The sequence below is a fragment of the Plectropomus leopardus genome, chromosome 7 (assembly GCF_026936395.1).
Source record: "Plectropomus leopardus strain MGB_pleo_1.0 chromosome 7, ASM2693639v1, whole genome shotgun sequence".
Lineage (NCBI taxonomy): Eukaryota > Metazoa > Chordata > Actinopteri > Perciformes > Serranidae > Plectropomus > Plectropomus leopardus.
The window spans coordinates 3,028,836-3,049,795 of NC_142182.1; the positions used below are offsets into that span (position 1 = coordinate 3,028,836).

At 39.6% G+C, this 20,960-nt stretch overlaps 1 protein-coding gene across 3 annotated transcripts in view; it reads right to left on the reverse strand.

The window, feature by feature from the left end:
- Positions 1-20,578, reverse strand: part of pot1 (protection of telomeres 1 homolog) — a 68,779-nt gene extending 48,201 nt beyond the window's left edge. For all 3 annotated transcript variants that reach the window (XR_015776937.1, XM_088079655.1, XM_088079654.1), the window contains exons 1-3: positions 20,500-20,578; positions 15,129-15,254; positions 343-470 (exon numbers count right to left, since the gene is read on the reverse strand). Coding sequence is in view for 2 of the 3 variants with exons in the window: in XM_088079655.1 (XP_087935781.1) it covers positions 343-462 (120 nt within the window). In the remaining variant the exon portion in view is untranslated. The remainder of the gene's footprint in view (positions 1-342; positions 471-15,128; positions 15,255-20,499) is intronic.
- Positions 20,579-20,960: the final 382 nt, after the last annotated feature.

Here is a 20,960-nt window from a genome sequence, read left to right on the forward strand (position 1 = left end):
TCTTTGAGTTTCTGTTTTTGTTGTTGCTGTCTCTGCGGCATCCTGCTGCCGTTGTTAGTGAATTTTATCATTTTACAGGTTTCAAAACATCTTGCTAAAAGACTTTGGTACATTTACAGAAATGTTTATTAATGCATGTTGTCCTTATAAAGAAGATAAATGAAAAACAAAGAAGAAACAAACAAAGCAGAGTGAGAGAAAGTAGAGTACAATTACATTAAAATTGTACCAGGGGCAGTGCTTGAGTAAATATTACTTTCCACCACTCAGATACACTTGTTGTCTTGAGAGAAATTTCCTGTTATTGTGTATAAATCAGAAGTCACTTTGCTGTAAACAAACCTTGACTGCTTTGTCGGAGCAGTCGGTGCTGGTGCTGATGAGCGAGATGGGAATCCTGGTCAGGTGTGTTGGTACCTGGACGCCCGGCCCCGCCCCCTCTGACAGCACATGGACAGGCATGACGTCACCTGAATGAGAGGAATCAAAAGTCAATTTCTGCACCAACATAGTCTGGATGAGAGTTCAGTCTCTCTGGTTTAATTCTGGGTTTGTGAGTGATGATGTCACCAACAGTCATCTGAAAATGCTCAGTTCATGTTTATCGGGTTTGGACAGAAGTGAATGTCAGTGGTTTCAGGCTTTAATCCGCCGTCAGGACACACAGCCCCTGACAGACACTGATCCAACCTGTGGTCAACCTGAAAGTCTTTGGTTTCCAGTGTGACTGTCCTCCACTGCAGACGACTCATTACCAGGATAAACCCTCTGACAGGAAACACCAGATCCATGTCGACAGCGCGGCGGGAGGGTTAAAGTCTGCGAGGCGTTTCAGAGAGGAACCCAGAAAAGTGTTGGCTGTGTTCCCAGCAGGTAGCACGTTGCTTCCTGTCAGAGCTCGTTAGTTTGATTTCCGGCAGAATTGAGCGGCGAGTCCCTCGGTGGTACCTCGTCGACAGAGGACGGCGAAGCGGGAACAGCCTGCGAGGTACGCGAGCTGTTCAGTCGCGCGTACAGTCTGCTGCTCAGTCAGGCAGAAATCCCAGGCAGGAAAAAAATAAAAATCAAATAAACCTCTCTGATTTAGACCGGAGGGGAGAAGCCAGAGGCCTGAATTAGAGCACGATGAGTGAGTCATTCATGATTTCGGAGATGCTCTGTGTGAAGGTACCGCTGACAATTTTTAGATCTGACCTAAGGCTGCTACAAGTCACTCTGTCAATCCGTCCGCCTGAAAAACATCACAAACCGCAGAGCTGCAGACACGCCTTCACCTGCAGCTCACCTGGGAACTCAGAACAATTTTAACAACTTACACACCAAAATTATTCTGCAATTTCTGTCAGTTTTTATGTGTGACAGTGACACTATGATATTCTTTTTTGTGGGCGCACAAAGGAGTTACAGAGAAACGGTTATGTAAGCAAGTTATTTAGTTATTTTGTCTTTTAATCTCTTTTATTCTGTCTCGACAATGTTGATTCTATTATTATTACTATTATTTCTTTGTTTACTGATTTTATTCTCTGAGTTGTATTTGTTCGTAATGGTATGGGTTATTATTGTTATTTTTGTTTTATAATTGTTTCTCTTTTGTTTTATTCTAATTTTTGTCTGGCAGTTCAGTATTATTCTTTGGCTCTTAAGGTTATGTTGCCTTAACCAGAAATTTCTCTCATTTCTGCTTTGCCTGTTTGTCACTTTGTATACTCTGCTTTTAAATGTGCTACATTAAAAAAGTTATTATAATTATCATTATTATTGTTATAATCACCATCTTCATTACTTTTATTCTTTATATTAATATCAATATAAGTAGCAGTAGTAGTATCATCAAGTGTGTCAAAGTCTTTCAGTCAATCTTGTCAGTTTAGACTGTATTCTGTAATGACTTTGTAAAGGACCCAAAACAACAAAGTCAGGGACACCGTTTAAGGTTAATTACTGTTTCAACATTGAGAATTTTTGTAATGAGAACTAGCCGGCTGTAGCGAAGCTCACAAACAATTAACAAGCATGAAATCACAACAGCTGTGACCACACACACACACACACACACACACACACACACACACACACACACACACACAGACACAGACACAGACACAGACACAGACACAGACACACACACACACACACACACACACACACACACACTCCGTCCTCATGTTAGAGGACGTGACGATGGACATTTGTCCACCTCAAGAAAACAACAACTTCCAAACAGATGTAGACTAAAGACAAAATGCTGGAGCGGCCCTGTAACCATAGTAACTCAATCACTCCTGCTCAGGTGCGCTGTGCTGCTGTCAGCTGTCAGTTATTTTTTTTCACTGCGAGAGAATGCACTTGTGGTGTTAAAGTGTGTGAAAAGTGTCAGTTGCGTGTGTCTCATGGTCAATGCGTGAGTCAAGTTACTATATTCATGATTTTGGCGCAGGTAACACAGCTGCTCCGTTTACATGCATCGGCGCATGTGAACACCAGATCGCCGGACATCACATGTATACGGCTGACCCAAAATCTTCAATCAGATTGAATAAAAAGTGTCCATGGAAATGGAGCTAGTGTACTCTCGTTCAATGGTGCTGCTCGCTATTAGTCAGACAGCAGGAACGGGATAGCACGGAGGTTGTGACTGCACAGATTCTGGCTTCAGATTATGTCACCAGTGACCACACCTGGGATATTTTGGCTTCATTTTTGTACAGTTGGAGTAAGTCTATGGGTAGAACTAATGTGATTTTTTTTGTTTCTTAAAAGATATTTTTTGGGCATGCTTGCCTTTAATCGATAGGACAGCACAAGTACGAAATGGGGAGAGAGAGAGAGGGAATGACATGCAGCAAAGGGCCGACGCCGGAGTCGAACCCGGGGCCGCTGCAGCGAGGACACAGCCTCTGTACATGGGGCGCCTGCTCTATCCACTGAGCCCCCAGGCGCCGAAGAACTAATGTGATTTTATCGAGAACCATCGCAGTTGCACAAAATAAACTGCTTGCAACTGGTCCTTTATGGCAGAATAATGATGTCTGATGCGTTTAATACCTGACTGATCTGATGACCCCTGATGCTGCTGCTGTTAGCTAACAGGAACGCCTCAATCAATAAATAAGATCAACAGGATGATACGATGTGCTTGAAAGTTTTATTTGAGCCCGACATCAGTGTGTTTCATTTGCTATGATCTGCTGCCAGTGATATTTTGTTAAAAAATAAAAGAAGACAAATAACTGATTCAACAAGAGATTCAATAACCTCAGAGCTTAGGGAATCCAGGTATTTTGCCAAAGGGGAACCAGCTGTCAGATCACAACCCTAATTAGATGCCAAGTTAGCTTGCCGTAATATACAGCTGTATTAAATCCTCCAGGATGCTCCTGTGTTTGTACTTTTCTTCAAAGAAATCTTTCAAATGTTGATTTACTGTGATTAAAAATACTTATGGAGCCAGGAGCTCATCCGACACACCATATCCTGCTGTCAACGTGACAAAACACACCTGTGTGATAAAATCCTGACACCCGGCCCTGCAGGATGTTCACTCCACATGTAGCGGGCCGACCTGCAGCCTCCTGTAGCTGGTTTGTTTGTCAGCTTCAATGAATGAACGGTTCAGACTGAGCTGTCCCTCCCATACTGCAGCAACACATCACAGACCACCAGTCGGCTGTAAACTGAGGGCTGATCCCCGCCGTGGGACAGCAGCTGATCCCTGCCAAATGTCAGTCGGGCCACCCTGAGCAGACGGCGGCCTTCCTGCTCCTCCGAGCGTCACTGAAACCCGCCGCTCAGCTGCTGCAGGACACTCATTAACTCAGAGGGTAATTCAAGTTCAGCCCAACAACATCGTTCAAGAGGATGCTGAGAGGGACAGAGGACAGATCGACAAGCATGAGCTCAGAACAACGGACATGACTGGAGGGTTGGAAGGATGCACGATGGTCACACACACTCAAATACGACATTTCTGTTCCCCTCACAAGACAGTGTGACCTACTGAAGTGCCACTAAGCAAGACCCAAGAGTCCGTACCAGCTCAAAGTGTAAGTCACATCTATGATGGATAAAAATCCCATTCATACACCGATTTTATTTCAAAATACTACCAAAAACAGCTAATTATGATTATTATTGTTTAGTCATATATTAGGAAAAAACATTTGGGCGCAACAGCTTCTCAAGCGTAAGGATTTTCTTCTTTAGTGTTCTATATGTGTGTATAATGTGTTCTATATCACATTAAATAAAACATCTTTAGTTTTGGACTATTGGTCCAATAAAAATTTAAGACATCAAACACTTTCATACAAAATGTGTTAAACTAGTGAGAAACTTATTATCACAAACCAAGAAAATAAGTGAAGAATTGATGCGAAGTAATGTAGTTGGCATTTTGGATTTGACCCCACAGAGGGTAAAAATCGTGAAAAAGCTCAGTCTGTTTTCTGTGTTTGTAAAATGTAAATGGCATAAAGTGAAGTAACCACAGCAACAAAGATCCGGTGTATCAAACAAATAACAAAACAGACCATTTCACAGCTCTGCTATAAAATGTTATGATGTCTTTAAAATGCGAGGCTGAAGAAAAATCTAATCTGTAAAAAAAATTGAATTTGCAAATTGGGTTTTACAAAATGACATTTTTTGTAGGCTTAATGTGTCACCTCAGCTGGTAGTTTTAGGTTATGACCAGTCACCACATGGATATTTTTGAAAACCTATATTTTCCTCTACACTTTGGCCTGTCATCCACATGCACAGAATTTTAGGTGGGGCCAACACTTTCTGGTCAAGTGGTTGGTCAATAACCTCTTTCTCAAATAAATTCTCATCTACCAAAGCATTTATTCCCAGCTGATAATGCAAAGACCAGTAACCACAGGGATATTTTTGAAAACCAATATTTTCCTCTACACTTTGGTCAGATGGTAAATTGGTCCATATGCTCTTGTACAAACAAATTCAACAACCAAATTCTCTCCACCAAAGCATTTATCCCCAGCTGATAATGCAAGGAGCTCTTTGGAAAGTTCCCAGGCAGGAGCACCAGAGCACTTTGGAGGTGCAAAGACTTTAAGCAGAGATGCTTTGATCGTGACCAATTGCTATGATACAGAGTATTCACAAAAGCAAAAAACAACACAAGGTTGAGTACTTGCGTTGGATAAATAAACAGCTGAAGCACAAATAGAGAGAGGGCGGATCTGCTAGTATCTGTCCAGCAGTATGTATTTCTCCTCGATTTATTGTCTCCGCTTTTGTTGTTGTTTAGCACACTTTATGGGAAAGCAATAGCTGGGTAAAAAGTGACTTTAGGCAGATTTCCATTAACCCTCAAATTGCTCAAATTTATATTTCGAATTTCAAAATGGAAACACATCAATTTAAAAAAAAACCCTCCCATTTCGGTGGTATTTCGGGCAATTAGAAAAAGCCACATTTCTCCAAACTGCAGTGGTGCTCACATGACGCTAAGGCTATGTGCTTGTCGGTAGGAACTGGCTCCCTCAGGCATGATGCAGCAGGTGCTAGAGGACAAGTTTTTGCATCACATAACTCTTCAAAATAATTGCTGTTTGGCTTTCTATCAATCCGAATTGAAAACACCATCCGCCCAACTCTCATGTCACCACCTAAACTGCGCATATACATTGTTGCTATGTGTAATAAGCATGCACCTGAAACAGCAACAGCAATGGCGAACTACAGTCGATGCTATGTAGCAACTCCACCTTGTTGTTTCTTCACATACAAATAAAACTTTCCTTTTTTTTTCCACCACACCACCTTTGCGGCCGTGTGCCAAAAAGGAGCTAGATAAATAAAGGTGAAGAAATAAGTGTCAAAAAACAAATTTTTAAGTCACTACAGCCAAAGGAAAATCAGCTCACTGCGTATATTCACAATCTTCTCCTCAGGTATTTAAAGATCGCATGAACGACTTTAATTGTTTTTGTTTTCTAATGTGGACGGAAAAATATGTAAAACAAAGGTCATGTAGGCAGAATTTCTTCCTTATGTAAAGAGAGGGCAAGAGCATCTATTTTAAAGACCTGAGCCATTAAGTAGCTATAATCAATATCTTTAAAATGACAGCATTTCAAATGATAATGTCAAAGAAAATATGAGAGGGATCACCTAGTGATGAGCAGACAGAGAATCATCAGCTGCAGTTCCTCTGTTATAAACACAAACAGACAAACTCTAAACTTCCATACTTAATTGCTATTTTACAATCTCCAATTTTGCGAAGGACCTTCATTAATCATGGACAGAGGTGAACTAACACACGCAGCTCAGTGTTGGCTGCATCCTGAAGGCTCATTTTGTACAACATAAAACCTGCAGCTGCCACAGGCGTATACGCTCCAGCAGTTCCACCTATTGAATAAATAAAAAATAAAAACTCACACGGCTCAGCAGGTGATTTCAGGGGTTTTTATCAGGTCAGGAACAGCTTGCGAGTGCAGAGCGGAGGGAGCGTGTCGAGGGAGAGCAGCTCCGCGGTGCTCAAAGAACCCCATTTATTAAAACCCATTTAAAACCACACTTCAGCACTGAGTCACAGGCTCTCTGTGGACGAGAGCGGAAAACAGACAGGCAGACAGACCCTGGACACAGACACTCCTGTTTAAATTGTCTCACATCCCACATCCGCATTACACGTCCCACAGGAGAAAACAGTAAAAGGTTAATTTTTTTAAAGCCTCTTGGTTGCTGCTTCAACCTGCAGCTCCACACGCTGCACAAACCACAAACATGTAGTCTCACAGAATCACAGACTGAAACTGTTCTAATCAATATTTTGCATTAACAACGCATTAAATCATGGCTATACATAATGTGAAATACACACTCAAAGAGATTTTTAGCCTTTTTCAGCTCTGAGTTTTGGTTTGACTTTAAATGGTAAATGGACTGTACTTGTATAGCGCTTTTCTAGTCTTTTAGACCACTCAAAGCACTTTCACAGGACATGTCACATTCACCCATTCACACGTGGCAGAGGCTGCTGTACAAGATGCCACCTACTAGCTAGTAACCATTCATACGCATGCACACTTCAATGACGTGGCATCGGGAGCAATTTGGGATTCTTACTTCAACATGTTGCCCGGAGGAGCTGAGGATCGAACCGCTGACCTTCCAATTAGTGGACGACCCAGTCTACCATTGAGCCACAGCCACCCCACTCTAAATTTACTGTATGTGGTTTAGGGATGAGCATGAGTTCTCAAGTATCAGATCCGGACGTCATTATTCACTTAATAGATAAGAGTGGTCTGGCTCAACAGATCTAGATATAGCCTATATACATGTAGGCTGGTTTCCATTACAGATTTGCAAAAAACTTAAACGATATTTTCAAAATGTCGATAAAATACAGTTGCGAGATGACTGCGTTTCCACTCATTGATGTTATGCAACTTCTCCTCTGGCGAAAACATTTCAAGAAGCATGGTGATGGATGTTCAAAACATTAGCAGGTTTATTTCTATTAAAGCCGCCGCATTAGCTGTTAATATTTCCAGTCAAAGGCAACATAGGCGTGTTATGCGAGTGACAATGGAAAGGCGTGTGAGCAGCCACGTATGAGGGATTTCTGGGAGGTGATTGTCCACGATTTCAGAGAAACTGTGGATTCAAAACTTCCAGATGATCCGCTCAACTTTTGTTATGTGATGCAATAACAGCTCCTGCTGCATCATGAGGGAGCCAGTTCCTACTGACAAGCACATAGCCATAGCATCATGTGACCTAGGAAAGACCACAAAGTGTTTCCATTGTAGTTTTGCAAAATATGTTTTTTTGGAATCATCTGAAATACCACTTCATGCGAGCATAAAAACCTTTCTTGTGATAAATGGAAGGGTTTTTTTAATTACCATGTTTCCATTAGGCATATTTTATATATGCAATTTCCATTTCCGCAAGTTGAGTGTTAATGTAAACCCGCCTTGTGGCTAAAAACCTGCCATTGGCCAGCTATTTGGCCAGCATTCTCCCCCTCCACTAGCAGCTCTGGAAAACAACAGCAACCTATTAAACCTAAATCTATTTAACCTATTAAAACTGACAATGGTAATGCCTTGTATGTATGTAGGCCAGAATGAACTGTTAAACTAAAGAATATCTTCTTTTCGTGCTGTTTCATCATCAGAGGGGGATTCATATATTCAGTGTTTCAGAGGAACTGAAGGAGGTACTAGGATACACACTGTCTGTGCAGCAGAGATACATTTTTATCCAAGCATCGCCACAAATCATCTGTCTTATCTCCTCACCCTTGGGTTGAAAACACAGATCTAAAAAGGATATTTCCGTGCAGACTGGAGGAGTTTCCTCTGCAGTAGGAATCAAAATAATCCTCCCAGAGGGCAGCGAGAGATGAGGAACACAACAGCAGCCAGCTGTTTACTGCAGCAACAGTATGAACAAAAACATGATTAGGGAGGCAAAGAACACTGTAACACTTCATGTATTTGTGCCGAGTGGTCACAATTTGCTGCAGACAGCCGCACACAGAACACACAGTATGTAGATTGATGTATATAATGTGGAACCAAAGTTAACAAGCAACACTTCCACCCGGAGACTTTTAACTAGGTGCTGCTGTTAGCACAACAAGCTGATCGGCGTGCGAGTGAGTCACTCTATGAGGAGTGTAAATAAAATTACGGTTGTTGTTGTCACGAAGCAAAACAGTAGGCACATTAATGTTCCCCAGAAGTTAACCCCTTCACAACTAACGTCACTGCGGCTATTATTGAAGCTGAAGAACAGCAAACCATAACAATACATCAGATGCTTTGAATTGCAAAAACAAGAAGTTCAAGTGAAGAGTATTAACCTGCCTACTAACACAAGGTTGTGGCGTGCACAGCCCTTGAAGCCTGCATGTAGTTGCGGCTCACATATCCCCGGGTATGGACTAATGAAAGCAGTCTACCAAAGTTGCCAGTGGCAAAATGCTACTTTAGCAAGAGGATTTGTCTCTTTGACACCAGCAGCACTGTTTTGAGTCCTAAACCCAAGAATGAACTGAACAGCATAAGCCCATTAATTCACAATACAAGCTGCTATGCTACCAATGCAGTCTGTTTACTGATTTTAAAATAAATTTGGCTGGTAAATAGATAATCTTGAGCGAGCTGGTGATTATTATACTAACTTCAGTGTGATGTTTTAAGAGTTTGGGACGCGCTGCTCTAAATACCAACCACACAGCAAACATACGATGATCCTGACGCTTCTCACCTGCTCATCCATTTTCTTCCACAGTGTCTAAACAATAACAAACCTCCATAAATATGTGACCTTTGCCGTGTGATGCTCTTTACCCTGAAGGTTAATGTCATGTCTCATAAGTCACATTAATTTTTCGTGCTTTCTAAAAAGGTGTTTCATTCTCTTCGGTTTTTGTGGTCCTCTAATTGGATTTTATACCCAGTATCTGTATGACTGTGATGCTTGTCCAAACGCGATGTCTGACTGAATAACCATCCATACACTTTCTGTAACCGCTCATCCTCGTAAGGAACCAATCCCAGCTGACACTGGATGAGAGGCGGAGCACACCATGGACACACCGCCAGACTATCACAGGGTTGAAACATCATTCACGCTCACATTCACACCTACAGGCATTTTTTTTTTTTAAATCACCAATTAACTGAACCTGCATGTTTTTGGGCTGTGGGAGGAGGCCGGAGAACCTGAAGAAAACTGACGCCAACACAATGAGAACACGCAAACTCCACACACAGGGGCCCAAACTGGCAACGGACCTAACCACTGCGACACAGTGCCACCTCTGACTCAATATGTTGTCAATAAATATACCAGCAGAAGCCAAAACAGCGTGCAGGGTGTGTTAGTGCATGTAAACTGCAATAATTTCTTTTGCTCTGAGCAGTGGTCAACATCGCCTGTGCAAGATGTTTGTTTTTCCCCTTTAGCAGCCTACATCCTACCTACAACTCATATGAAAAATGTATTATTCATGGCATCCACCCTGTTACAGCACAGTCCAAACGCTTCTCTTATAGTCTACATCAGTGATCCTAAATTTCAGGTCTGTGGGCAAAATCTGGTGCCCTGCCATTTTCTAATTCACAATAAAAATAAAGTGATTCAAATTGGGAATTGTTTTTGTGCTTTAATATACATAAGGTGCCAGAGTGCACAAAACAGCATCAAAACAGCCTGTTTATCAAAAAAACTGCCAGTGGAGGATCCCCCGAACCCCCCAACAGAGGTCCTAGAGGTCCGGACGTCCTAAAATCCCAGAAACCTCCCAAAATCCTAGAAACGACGTAAAAATCCAATAAATGTCCTAAATCCTCAAAACATCCTAAAAATCTAACCTAAAATTCTTAAAATTCCCACAATCCTAGAAACCTCCTAAAATCCTAAAAATGTCCTAACATCCTAGAAATGTCCTAAAATCTTCCAAATGTCCTAAAATCCTAGAAATGTCTTAAAATCAGAGAAATATGGGGCTGTTGCGACTGGCCCCGGGCCTCCCGTCATTTTACAAAAGTGGACCCCAGGCAGAGCTAGTTGAGTGTCCCTGGTCTACATGAATCTCATGTTTTACCCAAATGTCAATCTCTGAGGTTGAAACGTGATGAAAACTATAGTTCCTTGAACAACCACTTGAGTTTGGCTCCAAAACAGCGTCAATCCCCAGAGCCCCTTAGGTTAAAATGCCCATCTTTATAGCGGAAATTAACATGATTATAGCCTGCTGCAAATAAACAGCTTTCGTCTCAATGGCCAGTTTTAACATTCATGACAACTGTACGGAGGTGAATGTTTTTATGCCTCAGCTCATTTAACAGTTTAACTGAAAAAGTGGACTACAGCTCTCTGTATATCGGGGAGTCGTTGCTTTCGCTGACTTGAATCTTTAGCTCGGGACACGAATTTAAACACCCTTAATAATGATTTAGTTTCTGTGCTTGTCGAAGCAGATTTTTTTTTTGATAAGTTTCGCAAAAACTGAGACACTGTAGAGTTGCTGACTGCAGGTCCCACAGTGACCAGTTTTATTGGATTAATGGAGATGGTTAGAGGTTTTAATGAGCTCCTATGGAGGTATCACCTCAGTGAAAAAAAAAATTATTTCTGCTGAAATGAAATAGTACTTTTTTGGCTGAGAATCACTCAGAGGGCCAAAGCTGTCAGATATAAGACGACAGAATCAGCAGGTTTGTAATTACTGTTTCAGAGATGATGACAACTTAATGATATCATTTAAATGCACAAAGGCTTTTGTATAAAACATACCTAACGGTATTGTAAGATATCAGCAGAGTATTTCAGGGGTATTTGAGACATTAAAATGACAGCCCACCATTGTAAGAAAGTAAAGAAAGGCACAGATTAAGAGTGAATGTTAACACACATCACAAACTTCACCCCAATACTTTCTGTTAACTCTTCAACAAAAGACAGTATTCAACTAAAAAGTGCAGTGAAAGATTGCATAAAAATCATGGAGCAGGAGGTAGAATTACCTGCACTATAATGTCTTGCTTGATAAACTCAGAATAATGAACATTTCCACAGCACTAACTCCATCAATACAACTACAGAGTCGTGTCATAATATTCTCCACTCTGCTAAATACAATTTCTCTTTGTAACACAAATACTGCTCTCATCCACCGATTCCAAATACTTTTTTCATTTGTTGTTTATAGTCAGTGTTACGATACTGTTTATCAAAATTGAACCTGCAGATTTGGTGGAAGTTTATTTTGCATAAGAAGCCTTTAAAGTGCAAAATAAAAAAAGAGAACAGAGCATGTCCTTTAAGCTGCTGGGAGGCTTTTTTTGTGAAAGCTACAACAAAACCTGATTTGAGTTTGTCCTTTTGTCCTTTTTTCTATTTAAAGTGTTTGGTTTGTCTATTCTGAGCTACTGAAGAAACATGTAGATAAAATGCGTCATTTTCAAGGTAACGAAAACACGATTTTTAATTTCAGGTGATAATAGACGAAAGAAAACATACTTATTATATTCTATTTCATTTCTGTTCATATATCCCCTTAAATCCTAGATATTTTCGGGGTACAGTGGCTGATAGGAACATTGTGATGTTAAAGCCAAATCTTGTCGCTCTATTGTTACAAATCATTTAGTAACTGATGGCCAACAGTGACTGAAAACTGATCCCCTTCATCAGTGTAAGCTGCCATGTTTTGTTCTACAAATGCCTCCGTGTCAGAAATCAAGTGAGACAGCAGAAGAAGATGTGAATTAATCCATCCTGCCATACGTCAGCCAATCAGGATGGGACGAGGCGGAGGGCGAAGACAAACGTGTCAGACGAGAGAGTGACAGTCGTGATGAGACGCTGCTTCTCTGACAAACAGCCGCTGTGTGTGAAAATCACAAACTGTACTCTCTGTTTGTTCATCCGACGCCGGAGCGTTTGCCAAACCTTATTTCCTCTACATTTGCATAATCTTTGTCTCTCTCTCTCTTGTTGTGGGGATGAGAGTGTGAGAGGCTCAACAGAAGCGGAGAGAAAACCGCCTCCCAGAATAGATCTGGAGAGGATCGTCCCAGTGTCAGTATCCACGCTGGAGTGAGTCGTGTTTCTGTAGTAACTGACCGACACGCTGCTGTTCTGCTGCTCACAGGATCAACGCTAAAACAACACAGACACTTCCTGCTCTGTTCACCTGTCACATCCACATTTTGGACATTTGAGGAAAACCACCCACTCTTGATCAAAGGACCCAAAAGTCAAATTTTGATGCTCTTGGTAACCCTCTCCTGCATTGGTTTTTGACATTAAGGACGGTGTGTCAATTTACACCAGTTACATAGATTGTAGAAAAAAAAAAGAAATCATTATGGTTTGGTTAAAAATAAGTATATTTGTCGCATGTCACATGACCTGACATACGTCACTACCGTGGCATGATATATATACTGGCACTCTACATTAGGGATGTGCGATATATCAAATATACTCGAGGTATCGTGGCTTGTTCCACGTATAAATTGTCACATTGATTTCGTAAGTCAACGCAGCTTGTTTTCCCTCGCTCTCTCCTACGACACTCTGCCTCTCACAGACACACACAAAGCAGAGCTTTTGCAGAGCACTACTGCATTTTGCAAATACTATTAATATATGTATTGGAGAGCTGTTAGTTTTCAGCTTACAGAGAATAAATCATCACGTTTAAAGGCGCTGTGGTAACAGTCTAACATTATTAGTGGTTGTGGCAGTAGTGTGAAGTGTGTGTTTGTATCTGCAGAGCTCAGATTGTGACTGTGTAGTCAAGTTTTACGATCACGGAGCACCAGTGCCACTTACAAATATTAGTAATATGTAAACTGAAGATGTGCATGACCCATTCTGCAGCACCACTTCCCCCCTGATAAGTGGTGAACAGTCCCTAAAAAACTGAAAGAGGCAGGCGTGGCGACGAGGAGCACGCACAGATCACCTAGTCCAGTTAAAGTCCAACTGAGGACTTTACATGATGGAAAAGCTCGACTTCCAATCACATTATCTGGGTGTGTTAGTTAGATATTAAGGCATTTCCATTGGAGGCATTGATCCATGTTACACACTTGACCTCTCAGTGGTTTAATGTTGTGGCTGATTGGTGCATTTCAGACCAAGTTTGATGCAGAACAGACCCAAATCAGGCACCGAAGCCTCCTGCTGGACAGATTCAGTCTGCCTCTTCAACAGGAAACTTTTCATGTGAAAAAAGGGTCCAAAATAGTGACAGGTGGGCTCTGTAATGCAACAGCCAGCGAGGCAAAGAGGAGAAAAAACCAGGATGCCACAGCCAGATGAAAGTCCAATTTCCTCACCCCCTCAAACAGCTGTCCAGCAGGAGGTCGCCAGGGTCACGCACTGAGTGATCTATCCCACAGCGAGCGGCCGCCGATTTAAAAGCAGGAGGGATTGCTTGACTTTTAACTCTCACAGCAGTGGAGACAGGATGAGTAAGCTCCTCAAAGCTCATAAATATTCGTCTGCAGCTCCACAAAGGAGAGGAAGTGGAGAGGAAAATCTCGGACGTGAATGATCAGAGTCCAGACAAGAACAGCTTTTTTCTCCCCTAAAAATTGAGTTTTACCAAAATGGCCTCCAGACCATATAAATCTGAAAAACACCTGCTTGGTTTTTCAGGGTGTGCAGGATAAGATGCCAAATGAGGGACAGAGGCAGTGAAGTCAAGAAAACAGACTTTAGTTGCTTCTAACTTTGTCTGTGATCAATCATTTTAACTGCAGTTATATTTAGGCATACTTTATAAATCCCATGGGGGGAAATTTAATTTTTTTACTCTGTTATTTTTACAAGCACAGCTCCAAATACACATACGCACAAACATAGCATGGAGAGATGTCAGAGCAAGAAAGCTGCCTCATATAAAAGGGGAACCCGGAGCTATTTGGGGTTCAATGCCTTGCTCAAGGCCACCTGGCAAACTTGGACCCCTCCAGCTACCAGTCCACACTTAAATCACAGTCCTGAATTCAGCTGTGTTAAAACAAGGTGACTACAGGGTGTAGGAGGACACTGAGATGGCACAGTCACAATCATCAAAAGTGAAGTAAAGACAAGCTGATGTGAAGGTTGGGCTGTTGTGAAAATGTTTAAACCAGTTTGATATCAATACAAACACCAGGCAATACTGATTTTCCAACTTCCCAGGTACATAATGAAAGCCTGTCCTAACAGAAAATGAGTGTCTAACTATCACGAAGCATCCCGTAACACTGCAACTCTTTGTTGCAGCATGTAAACAAACCACATAGCTATCAGCTGTGCACTGGAGACTAGACTGGAGATATCAGCACTTAAAAGATTGCTGAGTAGCCTACTTCCTTTGTTTGTGTGTTTGTAAAGTTACTTTATAAATCAGAAAACACAAGTTTATATTTTGATAATTACGGAAATTACATGAAGCATAGCAAACAGAAAGTAGCATTAGTCTAGACTGTGTCAAGCTGCCATTTACCTTAGAGAACCCTAAGCTCGTACACTGGACCGGACCAGCAAAACTGGCCATCAACTGAACTCAATTTGGCGTCATGCATGTTAAACATTGATACAGCCAAACATACAGTACAGTTATTTACCTGTATTGATTTAGTCAGACGACGTCATAGCCATAAAACAATGATTTGGTCGACCGGGCCTTCTGTCGCACTGCTCACCAGATGTTTGCTGTGATGCAGTTTTGTTGCTTGACAACTGAAAAGAAACTGAAGAAAAAGATATTTAGCCATTTTCATGTTGATCAGGTGTTTCGCTGTGAGCACATGTCTAATATACAAAAACCATGTGGGAACACTAATGTGGGCTCAAAACATTGTCAGACAAAAATTTGTGTTTTAAAAGTTAGATGGCTTCATAGTTTAGTAGTTTAGTAATTTAATCATAATTTTTGTTTTCGAAAGGCAGGCACCCATTATCTGGTAACTAAGCATGTAATTTTTCAGAAAAACCCCCCCCAAAAAAACAGATAATGACATGAAATAGGAGAGGCACTTTCCTTTTAGTCCAGCACACCAGTGGCTGAATGCGTTTTCGCACTGCAATTTGAAGCGCTCTTTTTTTTTTTTTTAGACGTGGTCAAATTTTTATATTTTGTATTGTAAATGATTTGCTTTTTATTTTTATCTTCTGTTGGCTTTGCAAACAGGCTGCTGGCTGCAGTTTATACGGCAATTCCCAGGGGAGAAAGGGTGAAACTGATTTAGCATAGCAACACGATATTTTTGCATGGTAATATTGTTTTTTTGTTATTTTTCTTTGTTTGTTTTTCATTACCTGAGGGTATGAAAGGCTGAGATGTGGTGAGTACAGATTAATTTAATTTGAGCGTTTTCATCCAAAAAAAACAAAAAAAAAAAAACAAAATAAATTTCATTTTTATATTTTGGTTTTTTTTTCCTCTTATCGTTTCATGTCAACTTTAATTGTACAAAAATACTGCGGTGGAGTAAAATGACCGTTTTTGGTGTTTTTGAAATAACAGCTTTAAATCCCCATCGGTAAGGGCTGTCTTTCGGCAAGGTAAAGCATGAATATATATATTCTAAATATAGTATACACTGAAACTGATATTGATTTTTTTAGGTGATATATAAAACTAATCAGTGAAGGTAGGGTTTACACAGCACTGTTTGATTATATGTACTTGACGCAGCATTTTTCTACCCTGAAGTTATTGTAAATAAACAGTTGTGATTGTGATTCAGTCTATATGATATATAGACTGTTTAAATAATATAAGTCTATAGCAACTAGCTGAAAGAAGGCATATCTCCATATATCTCCATGGCGGAGTTGGACATCCATCAATACATCGAATCTCCCTCGGTGCTTGTATACTGGGACAGTTAAATGGCCTAACGAAGCTATGACTGTAGTTAAAATAAACTGTGCACGTAAACACACTGACTTATAGCATAACTCACTCATGATTCACTCGTCGTCTCTCTGCACTCTAGTACAGAGTTTCCCTCAAGAAGCAGGTTAATGAAAGCGGTAAGTCCCGCCTACCTGTCACAACTTGTAACTCACCACCTTGTGACCCGCTGCTCTGATTAATTACCACAAAGCGAACAAATAATATCAATTAATCACCTGCTGAGACGAATCAGATTCTGACACATACAAAGTTATTCATGTAGTTTCTAGATGAAGGTTCAATGAGTCACCTCACTCTTTAAATATGTGTCCTTTACTGTGTGATGTAGCACTACTGCTCATATTCCCCGAGGCTGAATAAACCCAATATTACGTTTCATAAAAATGTAATCATTTCTTCTAATTTCTTCTTCTGGAGGCGCTCTAGTCATAAAGCAAGAGGCAAGAGATTGTATGAGGAACATTAGGCAGATGTTAACACACAGACGGAGCTCATTTGAGTTAAGTACAGTATATAAATGACTTGGAGTTCAGTATAGGTCAGCACTGACAGGCTCACTGCACACTGTGTCAGGTGTTAGCCTGAGGTTCCTTTAAAAGATCCATTTGTAAAAGGCTGCATTTGCTAAAGAACCTGGGTCTCATTTTCATCTTTTTGGCCTTCGTTTCTATCAGTGATGATGATTAGTGCCTGACGGAAACAGCAGCCAGGGCAGTATAATCTCAGGATTTTATAAAAATCGATTTATAGGAAGAATTACTTCTGCCACTGTGATTGCTTCGATTGTGAAATTGATTTTTGAGTCTCCCACTGCTCAAGGCTGCACATGTTTCTGCACATGTACAGATTCATGCTGACAGTCACGTCTCTCAAATGACAGTATTTAATGCCTTTTTCTGGTACAGATAACGCGCCAGGAAATTAAGTAAATGCACAAAAATGTGATGAAGAGGACTAGTGCTAGTAAATATAAACAAGGTAGCAAGCAATGCAGGTTTAAATGAGATTTTACTGTAATCTCAGTTGTTCAATGAGAAATGCATTGATTCAACAACAGATTTTTCTTCCTGTAGCAGAGTGTTTTTTTTAATTTTCTTTTTACATGTTTCAGTTGTACCTGTAAAAAAAGGCAAAAATAAAATAAAACGAAAAATAATTTTAAAAATATAGAAAATCAGAAACTCATAATTACGGCAATATATCAACTAGGCACCAACATATAAACTCTTTATACAGTATAAAACGCCCTAACAGAAAATCATCAGAATGAACTTTTGTGCATCTGTCATTTTTTATTAAATACCTACAGCCTCTTTCCTCTTGGAAAGTAAAGCAGCCTGAGACGCAATTTTCAATCATTTGCTCTAAAATCAACATTGTAAAACAGCAAAATCCATTTTCCGAGTCGTTAGGCCTCGCGCTGTCATCCCCTTCATTTGATTAACCAAGCAGCACCGCAATAAAATGTCAGCAGTAAAAAGAGGCAGAGCTGTTTCCTAACACAATCACAACCTGTTTGAACGGAGGACGTGGAATAAATAAGAGGAAATTAAGCTTTAAAAAGGAGCCTATTATGGCTGAGACTGCTGTCTCGCTGTGATGTCTTCTTCTCCTCCTGCTGATTTATGACTATATTTAGTTTTTTTATTTTAAGAATTTAGATAAAAACTGTCAACAAAAGAGAATAACAAGAAGATTAATAAGCTTCAACATCTTCAAGCATCCACAATGGACAGACCAGTCTCTTGATGGTGAGACACAGACAACTCTTCCTGAAAAATATGTGCTGCTCAACAAAATCAAAGAATTGTTTTTTTAACTTATACAAAGATATGATCCAGTAAATTGTGTTATTTATAGATGCATTCTGGATATTAATGGCAATTGCAACTACTGTAATAATGTGGTAAAAACAATGGAAAACTTTTTTTTCAGAGTGTACATGTGACCTTTTCTGGACTGATTTTCAGTTGGATGTCCAAAGACATTTTGGCAAGAACACTCACAAGGGCCTGATTTGTTCATAATATTCAAAAATCCAAATTTTTCCAAGAATGGACAGCATGTAATTAATTGCTCTTTATTTTAGCTACATTTTGCATGCATAAAACAAAATCTTTAAAGAAACTGCCTCATATAACACTTCTAGATACATATCCTAAAACAATCAAATTTTAAAATATGTAATAAAAAACTAATCAAAACTATTAATTTATTCTAATTTTAAAACTTCATAAATAATTCAGTAAACCCTGTGTGTTCATACTTGTGTCTAGTTTTCATTGTTTTATTTAATTTTATTTCATTTAACTTTTTTTCCCCTCTGTCTGGTATATAATGATAATTTTGAAAAAGAAATACAAAAAAAAAAATACACTTACTGCATGAAAATAGAAAGTGTCTGCACACTGTTAAACTCCCAATTGGGCAGTTTTTATTTATTTATTTTATTTTTTATTTTTTTACGAGGCAACATTTCGATCAACAGGAAGGAAGATATGAGTTAGATCTTGTTGATCGAAACATTGCCTTGTCAAAAAAGAAAAAATGCCCATTGGTAGTTAAAAAGTGCACAAATCTTCATCTACTTTTAGGATTTAAATTTTGGTCATTACTTGCTACTTAAAGTACAAAATGAATGTATTAGTACTGTTTTCAGTACTGATTCAGTGACTGAACTGATTAACATATTTTCCAAGCATTAAAAAAACAAATAAACAAACAAAACAATCTGCTACAGGAAAAAAATGTTGAAGCAACCCCTTAAAGACTGGTCAAAGGTTAGGTTAGGTCACGGATGCAATTGTATAATGCAAACATTGAATTACTGCAATAAAATAAATGTCAGGTACTGTCATCTTTATATACAGTCTATGGGTGCTGTAAGGCTTCAATAACAACTCGATATGAACCCCAGAAAATGTCAACAACATTAACATTAGTGTTGTACAGCTAATGTATTTCAACCACTGATTACCTGAATGTATGTGAAGCCACTACAGTTGCTACTTCACACCAAATAAACAATACAAGCCCTGTTTGTCCACCTGTCATCGTTCATAGACTGCATATAAAGATATTTATTTCCTTTATTTACAGTATATGTGTCATGCACTATAAAGGCGAAGTAATAAACAACTACCGTTAAGTTGATGCTAACATGAAAAGTCACCACATACAAATAACCTAAACTATTTTTGCAGCATTAACGTTAACGTTAACAATAATGCTGCAAAAATAGTTCCGCTTACAGCAAGTTAGCTAGTTAGCCTGTTAGCCAACGTAAGCTAACACTACTACGGACAGCAGCTTAGCCTCCTGATTAGCACGAAAATCATGGTGTTACCGAAGCACTCGTGACATGTTACACACTTATAAACTAATGTAATAATGTTTTGAGTTCAGCTAGTGGACAAAAACAACTACACCTTCAGCGAGCGAGACACATTCGGTTGTTTCATCGAGCGTCGATTGAATTCCATTCCAAAATCCTAAAATTTAAAGTTTTATTGATTCTCTGCGACCATACACAAAACACAGGGGAACGTGTGCAAGTCCATATAAATAAATACGTTATATTGATGAATTCGGCTAACATAAAACACATAATATAGCATGTTATTGAATAATATTCCAACCTTTCCACAGACCTCAAGCGGAGAAAGGAGCGTTATTTTGGGGGGCATAAAGTCTGAGAGAAGCAACGAAACAAAACATAAAACAACCAGCACCATTTAATCCAGTGAATACGGTATATTAAATGTAAGCCGAATTTTAACATGGAATGTTGATATTTCAAAAAATGTATAAAACCGCACTCTTTGTCATGTATGCTTGTTCCACTTAGTACCGCAACCTAAAACATCCCTTTTTTAAACTGGGTCTGGCCTCAAAATGTCTTCTTTGAGACAACGAAGTTTGTGGCGTCAAAATTGTCTCTAAACAAGCCACGACAAACTATTGAGCAACATTTAGAAAAACACAGGACCATCGCGGCAAAACTCTCATCTCTAGCAGTCAAAGTTTAAACTTAAACATGGTAATACGTGCTGAAAAAAGGAGAAGAAACTTACGGTTGCAGCAGTTTGGTTTTTCCCTCCTTTGGTTTCGAACTGACAAGGCACTTCTGTACCGCGCATGCGTATAGGGAACCCTGAACCGCTACTATTTATATTATATCAACAAGAAAAACGTGCTGAAAGTAACAACAATAATGACAAAAATAATAATAATGCAAGTAAAGTATAAGATTGATATACATTTACATTTAAAATTGTAATGATAAAAAAAAATACATCACTGTAAATTGTGCTTAATTTGTAAAACTGAAGTTTTTCTTTTTTTTCTGGAACTTGTATTCTTTTTATCACTTACATGTCAGCTGACAGTCCCTCTACATCTATCTCTTACCCTTTGAAACCTGGATTGACATCAACTGTGTTGCATTCAGACACCTTTCAGGTGTATTTGAACCTTTAAACCCAGAGCAAATTGGACAGATTTCTTAAAAAAAAAAAAAAAAAAAAAAAAAAAC